The 14,064-nt window shown below is 36.7% G+C and overlaps 1 protein-coding gene across 2 annotated transcripts; it reads left to right on the plus strand.

The window, feature by feature from the left end:
* On the plus strand, positions 1–12,551 carry stk3 (serine/threonine kinase 3 (STE20 homolog, yeast)). Of its 2 annotated transcripts, none has more exons than XM_087293992.1 (11): positions 1–169; positions 456–536; positions 629–757; positions 857–971; positions 1,098–1,472; positions 1,535–3,688; positions 3,780–3,917; positions 6,731–6,856; positions 6,951–7,152; positions 10,826–10,998; positions 11,080–12,551. In XM_087293992.1, exons 6-11 carry the CDS (start codon positions 3,527–3,529, stop codon positions 11,236–11,238), a joined length of 960 nt encoding a protein of 319 aa, XP_087150118.1. In that variant the 5' UTR covers positions 1–169; positions 456–536; positions 629–757; positions 857–971; positions 1,098–1,472; positions 1,535–3,526; the 3' UTR covers positions 11,239–12,551.
* Positions 12,552–14,064: the final 1,513 nt, after the last annotated feature.

Consider the following 14,064-nt stretch of genomic DNA (forward strand, 5'->3'; position numbering starts at 1 on the left):
ACATCGTTGTTAGCAGCGGCACGGAAAGACATAGCAGTGCTTCCTTAAACTCCAAACAAAACATGCGTTATTGCTTTTTCCCTTAGGGTTTGAGCAAACAACTTTTACATTTTTACGCAAATTATATTTTTATCTGAATAACAAGAATGGAGCATTCGGTGCCCAAAAAGTAAGTCACTATCTCGGCTAACCAGTTAACAGCTAAGCTAATATTTACAGGCCTCATCTGAGCAACGAAACTGACACTTCAGATCGCCGACCGAACTATAAAAGATCGTTTGGTTTATATTTAGATGTTCGTATTTATAACTACATGATCAATACTTCAACGCAGTCTGACTTCATGCAGTTTTGTTATATTGTAGATTCTAGTTTTACGTTATAACTGCTAGTGTGGGATCCAATGATGTTTTATGCATTTAATAAAGTAACGTTTCGACTGTTTTGATCAACAGTAAGCTGAAGAAACTCAGTGAAGACAGTCTTACCAAGCAGCCAGAGGAAGTATTTGATGTTCTTGAAAAGCTTGGAGAAGGGTGGGTAGCATAATATTTGTCAACATAGGTAGTGAATATGAATGCTTATGTTTTGTTTGACACTTCTACATTTCAAATGCACTTTGCTTCAGATCATATGGAAGTGTTTTTAAAGCCATTCACAAGGAATCAGGCCAAGTTGTGGCCATTAAACAGGTTCCTGTCGAATCAGACCTGCAAGAGATCATCAAGGAGATCTCCATAATGCAGCAATGTGACAGGTAAAACAACATACTTAGTTTATATATTTATTATTAATGTAAATTTGGATGTGTGTGAAGAACGTAACAACATTTTCATTCCTCATTGTGTTTTAACAGCCCATATGTGGTGAAGTACTATGGCAGCTATTTCAAAAACACAGATCTGTGGATTGTGATGGAGTACTGTGGTGCTGGATCTGTGTCTGATATTATTAGACTGCGCAACAAAACGGTGAATAAAAATACTATGAATGCACTATATAGCATCATCAGTGTAATTTAAGTTAGATTATTATATCTAAGAGATATTGATGTATCAATAGAGCTTCATAACAGAGACTTTTATTTGCTTGACTAGCTTACTGAGGATGAGATTGCCACGGTCCTCAAATCCACACTGAAAGGTCTGGAATATCTCCATTTTATGAGGAAAATCCACAGGGACATCAAAGCCGGGAATATTCTCCTCAACACTGAAGGTCATGCTAAACTAGCTGATTTCGGAGTAGCTGGACAACTTACCGTGAGTTTTTCAACCTACCTGCTAGATTGCATAGATTGATGTGGTTTTATTTGTTAAAAAATAAATAATATTATAATAAATACATTGATATAAGTAATTTAACTAGGGATGCACAATATATCGGCGGCCATATCTTTATTGCTGATAAATTTTATTTTGTTATTGGTCCGAAATCAAAATTAGGCCAATATCTTAAAGCCGACAGATTACGTAATTGTACAGACCTGCCTGCCTTGCGCATGCGTTGGTCGACCTTGTTCAGACGTGTCCAGTGCACTATAACGTAGCTTATCTCACATTGTTTATTCATCCATCCTTTCTTTGTGTGGTATTGCTGTGCGCAAATAACTCTGTAAGTAACCATATCCCTTATCAGATATGTTTGATAGAGTATCATTGTGTATTTTGGTTTAAATCGCCTCAGGCAAAGTATTAAATGTGTAAATATAATAGCAGCGATGCACACATGCTAAGCAACTCGTTGGGTTGTTTGTAATCTAATATGATTATTTGTTATTATCAACGCGTTGCTTGCCATTCGTTGTTGATGTAAGATTGTATTCGGTTTGATTTTGTTATTTAACCTATTGTTTTTATGCAACGGTCTAGTTGGATGTTAATTTTCTAAGCAATGAAAGGGAAACCATTAAGTTTTGGAATGCTTATTTATGTGAAATCATAAATTTAGGCCTATAGTAGGGTTGTCCACACTCGGTCCTAGAGGGCTGGTGTCCTTTAGGGTTTAGCTCCAACCCAAATCAAACACACCTGAACCAGCTAATCAAGCTCTTACTAGATATACTAGAAACTTCCTGGCAGGTGTGTTTTAGCAAGTTAAGCTAAACTTAGCTGGACACCGGCTCTCCAGGACCAAGTTTGGACATCCCTGGTCTATATAATCACCTTACAATTTTGAAATTATTGCTTTTTTGTTTTGAGTATAGACTATTCAGTTCATAAAGCCCTGCTCACACTAAGATTTCAGCCACAATTTTGTCATCTGAGACGATGGGAAATCCTAAAAGATTCTTGAAATTCGTGATCTTTGATCGTTGGTTTGACATGTTCAGTGACAGATGCTTAAAGCCCGTTGCGATCAGATTTTTTTTGTGACAACAGCTGCAATCTGAGAACCAATAGGACCTCAGAATTTGATGTCACAATCTATGCAACAATTCAAATGACCATGTGAAAATGTCAAAGAGTCTTTTTCATTCTGGTTTTATTATTGAGACACGCCGTGTGCAAAATTGCAGCTACAGATTGCGGGGATAGTGGGATAGTGAAAGTGTCACGGGTGGATGACGTCAAACTCCGGGGGCATTTTCTTTCATGTTTGGTGCATTTTCATTGTCGTTCAGTCTGACTTTATGACAGCTGAGATCTTACAGTGTGGCATGGGAGCCATGTTCGAGCAGTCTGACATGCTACAATCATTTAGGATTATAAAAAAACAATCGCACAGTGAAAGCCGGCCTTAAGATCAGTTCAAACTTTTACAAAGTTTAAAAAAAAAATGAAATCAGTTGTTCACTGTATAAAATATAACATTTTGAGATATTTATATTTATCGGCTAATATATCGGTTATCGGCCTCCAGATCTTTAGTTATTGGTTATCGATATCACCAAAAACCCTTATCGGTGAATCCCGAAATTTAACATTCATATAATATCATTTAACATGCATGGAAATGTGTGAATTATAGTTTTGGGTTAAATTCTGTATTTTAGCTTTGTCAAACTGCACTAAAACGTTCAATAAAAATCTATTTGAAGAAAAAACATTTGATAATGCTTGTTCAGAACATCCATTAAAACATCATTTTACTTTTTTTCCTAAAAAACATAGTACTATATATATTGTTTACTGAGCTAATAAAATTCATTTAATCATAAGCGTTCATAAGAATATTTTCTGTTTTCTTTTTTATTTTATTGGATAAATTTAATTCAGCTAAAAGCTTGCTATTGAAATCAAAAAAACTTTCTCAAGGTAAAGTTTTACAGTTACATATACTATTTTACATCTTTCACAGTTACTTTTTTTTGTAAACCAATGAAATATGGGAGTTTTCCATCAGTGTTTTTTTTTTTTTTGTATCTCAGAAATCTCTGTATTCTGTATCTCAGACTCTTACATGATGGAACTCAAAACTTTTTCTCTCATCGACAGTCATTTATTTAATGTCTCCAAGCCAATTCTGTATATGTCTCATGAATCATTGTAATCCTGTTTGTTTATATTAACCACACAAGGACACAATGGCCAAGAGGAACACAGTTATAGGAACACCCTTCTGGATGGCGCCCGAAGTAATCCAAGAAATTGGGTACAACTGTGTGGCAGATATCTGGTCTCTCGGCATCACATCCATAGAAATGGCTGAAGGAAAGCCTCCGTATGCAGACATACATCCAATGAGAGTGAGTGGAGAACACTGAGAGGAGTCTATGACTTAAAAACATTGAGTAAATGCTGGATGATGGTGACTATATCTGTTTTTTCTGTCATTAGGCTATTTTTATGATTCCCACAAACCCTCCACCCACGTTCCGCAAGCCAGAACATTGGAGTGACGATTTCACAGATTTTGTGAAGAAATGTCTGGTGAAAAACCCAGAACAGAGAGCAACGGCAACTCAACTGCTGCAGGTATGAGAACTAAGAACCACATACAGCGGGGAAATAAGCATCAAACACGTCCTGTTTTTTTCCTGGGAATAATATTTCTAAGGAACTATTGACATGGAATTGAACCAGATTTTGGTAAAAACCCAAACAATACAAACAAAAACAAAAAATCTGAAAAATTAGTTGTATAATTACAATAAAATGACACAATGAGAAAGTACTGAAATACTGAAACGTATTTCACACTTTGTATAAAAGGCTTTTTTGGCGATGCCTCTCATTTGGAGACTGAAGTCGCATGAATTGCTCAGGTGTGAGTTTTTTCAACAGAGTGTAGAAATCTTGATGGTTTCTATTGGATTCAAGTCAGGTGATTGGCTGGGCCATTCTACAGCTAGATTTTCTTTCTCTGAAAGCATTTGAAGGTTTCCTTGGCTGTGTTTTAGATCATTGTCTTGCTGAAATGTCCACCTTGGTTTTATCTTCATCATCCTGGTAATGTAAATGTTGGACTGAAGCAGCTAATATTAATTTACAATGAGGAAGGGCAGAGGGTTGCTGAAAAACTACTGAGATTTAAGCTGCTGTCTGGGCTTTCACTGCCTTTCTACACCTTCCTTTCTTCATGTGTTCAATACTTTTTCCCTGCGTCATTTAATTTTATTTTGCATAACTAAATTTGAAACTAATTAGATGTTTTTTTTGCATATATGTATTTCTTTAGTTGTTATAAACATTTAGGGAAGTCAACGGCACCTTTAGAAATATGTTTTCTGAGAAAAATGGTGACAGGTTCAATTTTTATATTCTCCGCAGTATTACCAACCAATAGTTCCTATTTGTGACTCGTGCAGATACTCATTTATTATTTGAGAGGATGCTTTCCATCAAACCATGATACTTGGATGTTTTTTTAAAAAAAAGTATCCCCAAGAAGAATTTTGTTATTTATCATATATTAAATTGAAAAATCATATATAATGTTTTCAAATCACTTTTATTGTCACATCATCAGCAGCACGTGTGCTATGATGAATGAAAAGCTTTTTATTGTAGAATTAATTTATGTGTGAGTTATGAAGTTAATATATGTATATATGTATAAATGTAATATATGTATATGTAATATATGTTTATCTCTATTAGGGCTGAACAATATATTGTCTCAGCATTGATATCATAATGTGCTCATTTGGAGTTGTCACATCGCAGGAGCTGCAACATTGAGTTTGGATTATAATTTATCATTTGCATGTGTTTTTGAGGCTTTGGATGAGGATATCAAATGTATTCAGGCCGAAGAAATTGCACTATTTGTAACTTTAATAACAATTCATTTTTTTGGATTATTTATAAAACAAAGACTATGCAGTATTTTATTGCGTTTATCTATGCTTGGAGATTACTTACAGATGCACTGCCCTACTGCATCATCCCAATCAATCCAAAATGATAAATTCTTTCCAAAGAGGTATTCAAGTCATCTGGGGCCTCATGTATCAATTCTGCGTATGCACAAAAACTTTGCGTACGCCAGGTTTCACGCTCAAGTTTGCTAAATTTGCTAAAGATGAAATGAACGTGAGAATGTGCGTTGGTCCACGCTATTTTCATGCCTGGCGTACGTGCATTTCTTGTGTGTGTTTGTTTTATTTCCATTGGCGACTCTGAGAGGCAATTATGTTAAATTGCACACCACAAAGCACCTTTGAGCTGTGCAATAGCAGCTGTATGAGACGGGATCATCCGCATGTCTAGCAGGTATATAAGGTTTCCATACCATACCATACAGTTGACCAGCCAAACATTATAGCACAACTTGCAGCGATCACCGGTTTTCCCAATGTAATCAGATCGATCTACTGCACGCACATTGCTATAAAGGCGCCATCTGAAGACAAATTTGCATACCTGAATCAGAAACATTTCCATTCAATAAATGTGCAAATAATATGTGATGCTCAAATGCGCTTAACGTAATACACACACTTATGAATGATTCCTACTTCCTTGTGATGAAGAGTAGGCAAAATCTGATATGTAATGGGTAAAAAAAGAAAAATAAGTTGATCAGACACTGGGTTTGAACCTGGTTCAGGAATGATAGTGTCAAAACATGTTGCCATGCGCTTTATGAGCTACGTCACTCGCACTGCTGAAGTCTGCTCAACTATCACTCTTTTAGCTCATTCCAAGGTGTCCAATGAGACACCGCTGCGTTACCGTGTCAGCTAAACCCTCCCATTCTTTTTTTTCCCTTTTTATTAATTTCGGAGGACCAACTTGCAAAAAACACAGATTTTCTCCAGTCTGCCTCCGATAGGCGCACCACCAATTCACATTCTGTTCATAGTTTTTCTTTTTGCTTGCTTTTGCCATTGCTTCTTCATTTGGTTTTGTCAAAGTAGAGTCATTAGCATATTCATACGGAGGAGGAGGCAGGGAGGTTTTTGCGCTCGTGCATATTGCGCTCCGTTTCACGTTTATTCTGATGTACAAAGAGAATATGCGTGTGATTCGGCATACACAGTGTTTCATTCATCAGAATTTTTACTGCGTATGCACATTTACAGCTTTGTGCATACGCAATATTTTAGTATGAATTTAACGCAAGTCTTCAAACATAAGGCCCCTGGTGTAATTGTATTCATATCACAATCCATATTGCAGAATGCAAAATATCGCAATGTTACATTTTTCTAATTTCGTGCAGCCCTAATCTGTATTTATCTTGCCATTAAGTAGTGATAGCTTGTTGATGTCACAATAAATAAATAAACAAAACTAACCATGATTGTAAAAAATTCCTACACTTCACATTTTGTCTCCTGCAGCATCCGTTTATAGTCGGTGCTAAGCCGGTGTCTATCCTGCGTGACCTGATCACAGAGGCGATGGATATGAAGGCCAAGAGACAGCAGGAGCAGCAGAGAGAGCTGGAGGAGGATGATGAGAACTCGGTGAGAGAATTCACTGACATTGCATATTACTTTGGTTTACGATGAGCAAAGCATTTGTGTTTCAGCTAATATTGAATGTGACTGGCTTCTACAGGAGGAGGAAGTGGAAGTTGATTCCCACACGATGGTGAAGTCTGGTTCCGAGAGTGCTGGCACTATGAGAGCCACGGGAACCATGAGTGACGGGGCTCAGACTATGATTGAACATGGCAGCACCATGCTGGAGTCTAACCTGGGCACTATGGTTATCAACAGCGATGATGAGGAAGAAGAGGAAGATCTTGGCTCAATGAGAAGTGAGCGCTTATGCCTTTTTCTTTTTGATAAAATTTTTAGCATAACGCTTAAGACAAAGAAGTGATAGTATCAGGGTTCCCACACTTCTTAAAAGTACTTGAAAATAATTATTTTTTTTTACATACATAGTTCTTAAAAACAAAGATAGGTCATTAAATGTGCTTATATGAAATTTGAAATAAAATTAGCTTATGATATTTCAGCAATTGTACTGTGCTGCTGTCAAAAACAAAACTAATTTATGTGATATGTTGTTATATGATATTATATTATATGATATTCTAAATTGTATGATAAATTCTTAATTTAAAAATCTTAATTTTCAATATTATACAAGAACTATGACAAATAATGCACATTTTAGCAATATTTCACAAACCACATTTGAAAATTACCAGTATTGAATTCAACACATTTTATCAAAGTCCTTTAAAGATGACTGATTTAAACAGTCAGGAGTTTCATGGTGCTACATATGCTGAGGGAATTAAGAAATGTGCTTGATTTGAAATGAATGGTACTTTAAAGTCCTTGAATCTGCTGTTTATGAAAGAGTGAGAACTCTGTAGTTTTTTTAAATCATATAGAAGCGAAAATGTCAAAAACAGGATACACTGGTCCCTCACTCACTATAATACAGTTCACTTTTTGTGTTCCTGCAATTTCGGAAATTTTTTTTTCGTGCAATTTGACGTGCTTTTTTTCTACAGTGCATTGTGTTCTGCGTCCTGATTAGTGCATTGTGTTCTGCGTCCTGATTGGCTGTAGACCATTGTCAATCAATCTTTGTGTCGTGTCTCCTGTACAGCTCAGAATGCGTTCAGCTTGCCGAATTTACATAAATCTTTGATCGCTAGCAGTGGGATTCTGAAGTGCTGAACTGTATGTTTACATGTTTTCTCCCCACAATGTCGACGAAATGTTCTGCGCCGTCAAAGGCACCTGTGGTAGCACCCAAAAGGCAGAGGAAGATTCTAACCATCGCATAAAAAGTTGAACTTCTGGACATGCTAAAGGAAGGTAGAAGTTACGCAGCTGTAGGGCATTATTATGGAATAGATAGATGAGGATCAAATGGTTTTGATCTTTGGTTTCATTCTATAATACTAGATCTTCTACGAAGGTTTGAACTTTAAGACTGTGTAAATGAGAGTAAAGTTTGAAAATGTTAATGCCTGTTTTGAGAAAAGTGTATAAAGTGTAATAAGAGGTTTTACCGCCCTAAAGCATCTATAGTAATTGTAAATATTAAAGCTGACTAATGCATGGATTGTGTATTGCGGGTTATTCTTAGAACGTAACTCCTACGAATAAAGTAGGACCACTGTATATTGCCCTCTGAAGGGCACTTAGGAGTGCAAAAATCAAAGCCGCCATATTGAATTATTGTTCCAAACCAAAACGCCAGGTAGTTGTTTGGTGTCATACTCCACTCCATTCAGAGGGGCTCATCCCTATGCTCTAATCTCTTCAAAGGGACATGCTACAGAGATTAGGACATAGGGATGAGCCCTTCCAACTGGAACCTAGTGTATGTCTCGATAAAATGTAGGATGGGGCTTGATGTTTGTCTGTTGAGTTTAATTGGATGGATGGTTGTGGTTGGCTATTGGTTGATGTCATGAGAGAGCGTGTTTCTTTTATTTAAAAGGCCATAAAAACCCCTGTCTCAGCAGGGTGTTTTCACACCTCTAGTTTAAAAAAAGTCAGGAAAGTGGGTGAATCCAGCTTTGTTTAGGTGGGAGTGTTGAGTAACGAAAGAGGCAAAGGTTTGCATGAAAAGGGGAGCTTCAGTTTGAGCATGCGTTTATTTTCACAGAGGCACAACAACACACAGACACAGTGACTATGTATACATAGACTTCAATAATCAAATTATTTGCCAAATTATTAATTTGTCTACTTTAACTGCAATTTGGCTCTTTCGCTTTCATTCAGGAACATTTCATGCATGCTTCTGTGACAAACAAGCTATTGGATGCGTGGAACTGCTGGAAGAGTGTAGTTTTAATGCAATGTAAATATAGGGGGGAAAAAAACTCTGCATTTCTAGGTAACTTAGATGCACTCGGTAGGTGCAAAGAATAGTGTCAGAAAGCCGTGTGTGTATGGACTACATGTTTACATTCTGAGAGCAGCATTGACATTTATTTATTTTTGTCGCGTGTTAGCAGACCACTGTAATCCACATGTGAGTCCAGCTGTGGGCTCATACCGAGGAATTGAATACAAAACCTTCGTTGTGGCACATTTATAAACACAACGATGACCCAATTTTCACTTTTTCTTGTGAAATATGTGTCCTAACAGTGTTTTTTTAGCAGTGTGGGACACATATGACTGTCAACATCTCGAAGAATGTCCCAGATAAGTCATGTATAATAATTCTTCCAATATTCCCCAAACCATTTTAGGTTTTAATATGACTCATATGGGACAGCACACCCAAAATTTACAACTCTGTCATCATATACTCTTCTTCTGCTTATTCCAAAATAGTTTGAGTTTCTTTTTTCTGTGAACATAAAAGATATATTGTAGATTACTGAGAAGCTGGAAGACATTGACTTTCAATAGAAGTCAACTGAAGTGAATGTTTCTAAGATGCTTCAAAATATCTTCCCAAATATCTAAAACAGAAAAAAGAAACTCATACATTTTGGAAACATCCTGAGGGTGAGTAAACGGTAAACTATTGTGAACACTATATTTTTCCTACATGTATAATATTTGTTAATGTTACCAAATGCCATTGCAGAAGTCAAGTCAGGTTAGAGTACAGTAAATACCTTAAGCTTCACACCAGGAGTGGAAACGCAGCTATTGCATTTTGACCAGTAATTTCTTGCTGTCTTTAATAGGTTGTGTGATGTCATCAAGAAAGTGGAATTAGTGACTATGTTGGTTGTTTTCCCCAATGACATGGTATACCAGATAAAACAGGATTTTTTGAGTCTTGTTTTATTCATAATTATAATAAAAATAATAATTCCTTACATTTATATAGCACTTTTTCTGGACACTCAATGCGCTTTACACATTGGGGGAGAATCTCCTCATCCACCACCAGTGTGCGACATCCTCCTGGATGACACGGCACCAGACCGCTCACCACACACCAGCTGATTGGTGGAGAGGAGACAGACTGATGAAGGCAATTATGATATGGGGATGGTTAGGAGGCCATGATGGACAGATGCCTGTGGGCAAATCCTGGACATCCTGGGATTTTTAGTGACCACAGAGTCGGGACCTCGGTTTCACATCTCATCCGAAAGATGGTGCTCACTGAGCAGTATAAAGTCTCCATTCATATACTGGGGCATTAGGACCCACATAGATTGAGCGCCCCCTGCTGGCCTCACAAACACTACTTCCGGCAGCAACCTAGCTTTCCCATGTAGTCTCCTATCCAGGTACTGACCGGGCGCAGCCCTGCTTAGCTTCAGTTTACGACCATGTGAGAGTTGCAGAGCTAGTTGGCGGCAAATTCAGTCATTTACAATCGTGTCACCAAAAAAATCAGGCTGATATTGTGTAGTTTGAACCTAGCATGCATTAGCTAACAAATATTGTTGTTAAAGTGATTCACTGAAGGTTGAAATGTTTTGATCATCACATTTTTGTGCTACTTTGAGAGTAGACTAATCTGATGTTTTATCCTCTGAACAGGAAATCCTACGTCTCAACAAATCCAGCGTCCATCTTTCATGGACTACTTTGACAAGCAGGACTCAAACAAAGCACAAGAAGGATTCAATCACAACCAGCAGGACCCGTGTTTAATCTCCAAGACTGCTTTCCCTGATAACTGGAAAGTGCCTCAAGATGGAGATTTCGATTTCGTAAGTGCCATAATAGTAATCTTAATTACATCTGTTTTCATGACTCGCTTTCTAAAAGGACATTTGTTTCTGTCTACGCAGCTGAAAAACCTCGATTTCGAGGAGCTCCAAATGCGTCTTACTGCTCTGGATCCCATGATGGAGCGAGAGATCGAAGAGCTGCGACAGCGCTACACAGCCAAGAGGCAACCCATTCTAGACGCCATGGATGCAAAGAAACGCCGGCAGCAAAACTTCTAACTATTGCTGAAGCTTAGAAGAGATCTAATGTGTTTAATCTTTGTACTGATCTGCATCTTACTCTAGATTCCTGCTGTTTGTACGTTTGAAGAAGCTCCCACATTCAAATCACTTTTCCTACTCAAAGATCTTTAATATTAGTTGAAGTTAAAATCATTCACAATCTTAATCAGTCTCACCCTGTTATTATTATGAAGTTTAGCCAATTCGGTTGCTCTTTAATTTCCGATTCAGCCATTTTAGCATCAATGGGTAATACTTTCTTATTACTGTAAATCAGACAAAGTTGAAAAATAACTGTGAAGATTTTGTGGCTGGATTCATACGAAATGCTGGTTGAACTTTTTTAGGTGTGAATAGATTACTAAACCAAAGACAATCAGACATAGAGAATGCCTTAGAGCGCGTGTTAACCCTCATTTTTGAAGTTTGCATCGCCAAGCTATAAGGTGGTATTCGGATAATATGGGACCATGTTACAGTAGAGAATGTACAACGTCTTTACTGGAATCAAGTTTAAGAGAAGGAGAAATGCTTTCCATTCCATCGCAATCTTTCCCTCTTCGGCACAAAGTGAGCTTTGAACACATCAGTCCACGGCTTTGTAAATATGCATGGCTTATTTATGCTGAATGTCACTTTCTGAATGTTTCTGTGTGACGTCTTCCCTATGTTTGCTTCACGGTCATATCTGTGTGAGGAAGTGAGAACTACTTTTCCCGTGCCCCATTTTTAAGTTCTCGCTTTATCTCAGGGGTTGCTTGGCTTTGAACTGTCTCTCTTTCTACATAATAACAATGCAGTGATTTTGCATTTCCGATTATGGTAATGGTACCATCAATACTAGGCCTATTGAGTCTCTCTCTATACCTACAAAAAGCAATACGGTAACTCAAGGATGTAGTAATGTAACAATACGAGTAATGTAAATGGCTTACAAACATTGCTGATTCTTTTAAGAGAAGGATGAGTTGATTTAAATAGACCTTAAAAGTCTCACAAGAACTCTTATTATGGACTGATGATGTCTCTGAAGTATAGTCTGTTAATTTTTTTTCTTTTTTTTCTTTTCTTTTTTTTTTTTTTTTTTTTTTTTTTTTTTTTTTTTACAAAAGCGTATTAGTAAGATAGTTAGGGATGTTACCAATGCCTTACGTTTCCTGCAGTTGTGTTATATCAGTTTATTTCATACTCTGACATTTACATAGGCACATTTTTACTGAACACTCTAATTTATTGTGCATTATTCTTATTGTATGTTATTTTTGCACTCTGCATAGTTTGAATAAAGGTCTGTTACTTGTCTCCCTTAAGCATGTGTTTAGACTTTTATTTAACAACAATACATTTTGGCTATAATATACCGAGAAACACCAAAACAGAGAGATTAAGTGTTTTCCTGTCTTGGAAAAATCAAATTTCACTGTTTTAGAATGTTTTTTGATGCGGGGCACTGATCAATCACATCCAAAAATGTGTGTGTGTATTATATATTTATTTTGGATATGGGATACACAGACTAATTAATAATCCAGACATTGGCAGTTGTTCCGTATTTTGTGATTCATGTTTTTATTTTTCCCATTTATCTATGCTTTTGAATTGCATGGGACCTTGATCTTTCCTCTGACAACTTTAACCTTGAAAAGTTGGAAAAAGTGACTTATTAACACTTTTAATAGTTAAAGTGATACATAATCTGGCTTGGGGTTGTATATTACGATAAAAACTTTGTAATAAGCCGCCAGTACATTTTCTGATATTTAACAGATTTATTTCTATATTTTTTTTGTCTTATATATTATGCTACATTATTTTAAGCTACTAAAATGTCAATAAATATCACTTTAAACTGTAGAGTTGAATTTTTAACATCAAAAGTCTAGAACGCAGAGATCAACGTCCCATAATGCAATTCACAACCACAAATAAACAGTAAACACAAAATACATTGACAGATGTCATTACAGTGTACAAAACTGTTTTGTTACATTCAAATCATATGTATATTTAAATATTAGTCATATATATATATATATATATATATATATATATATATATATATATGCATACATGTACACAATTCTTTAACTATTACTTGCTAAAACTATGTAAAAAATAATTTCCCAGTACTGGGTTGCAGCTGGAAGGGCATCCTTATAACAGAGGCCTGCTAGTAAGTGCTGTGCAGGTAAACCTTAGTCCTCTTACCTCTAAAGGTGCTCTAGCGACTTATGCTAGAGGCCATGGTCTTTCGCCTCCTTGTTAGAGCACCTGTCTCCCATGTGGAAGGTCGCTGGTTCAATCCCAGCTCGGAGTGGGTTGAGTGCAGTAGGACCGGTGGGGTTACATTCGCAGCATAAATCATATGCTGGATAAGTTGGTGGTTCATTCGACCCCAGATTAACAAAGGGACTTAGGCAAAATGAAAATAAATGAATGAATGTAAAAAATAAAATCAGCAAAATAATGGGCGTATTCTGTTAAAATTGTTTCAAATATGAACTTGTCACAATTTATTGATGCGTTATACGAATTGTATCACATTTGATGGATAATTGTGGCAAAATTTTACATTTAAGCGATGTATGTGCTAAATGTAATCTTCCTCGTTTAGAGAAAGTAATCAAGGCCATTCCAATATACCCACAAACAATGGTTCAAGGGTGACCCCTCATTGACAATGGTCCAGATTTTGTCCCATACATGAGCTGATTTGACTTATTTTGACTTTTATGCCATAATAAATTGTGAATATAACCATGGAAATAAGGCTAAGACCAAGCGGAATTCTCTGCCTGTTGCTTCAACGTGACTGAGGAAAGT

The sequence above is a fragment of the Danio rerio genome, chromosome 19 (genome assembly GCF_052040795.2).
Source record: "Danio rerio strain M-AB ecotype USA chromosome 19, GRCz13ab, whole genome shotgun sequence".
Lineage (NCBI taxonomy): Eukaryota > Metazoa > Chordata > Actinopteri > Cypriniformes > Danionidae > Danio > Danio rerio.

Excerpts from the sequence above, each read along its gene's own strand:
- stk3 (XM_087293992.1), top strand. The coding sequence starts at position 3,527 with ATGGCCAAGAGGAACACAGTTATAGGAACACCCTTCTGGATGGCGCCC. Across the intron at positions 3,918-6,730 it reads CGGCAACTCAACTGCTGCAG|CATCCGTTTATAGTCGGTGC; the intron begins GTATGAGAACTA and ends TGTCTCCTGCAG. Across the intron at positions 7,153-10,825 it reads AGATCTTGGCTCAATGAGAA|GAAATCCTACGTCTCAACAA; the intron begins GTGAGCGCTTAT and ends TCCTCTGAACAG.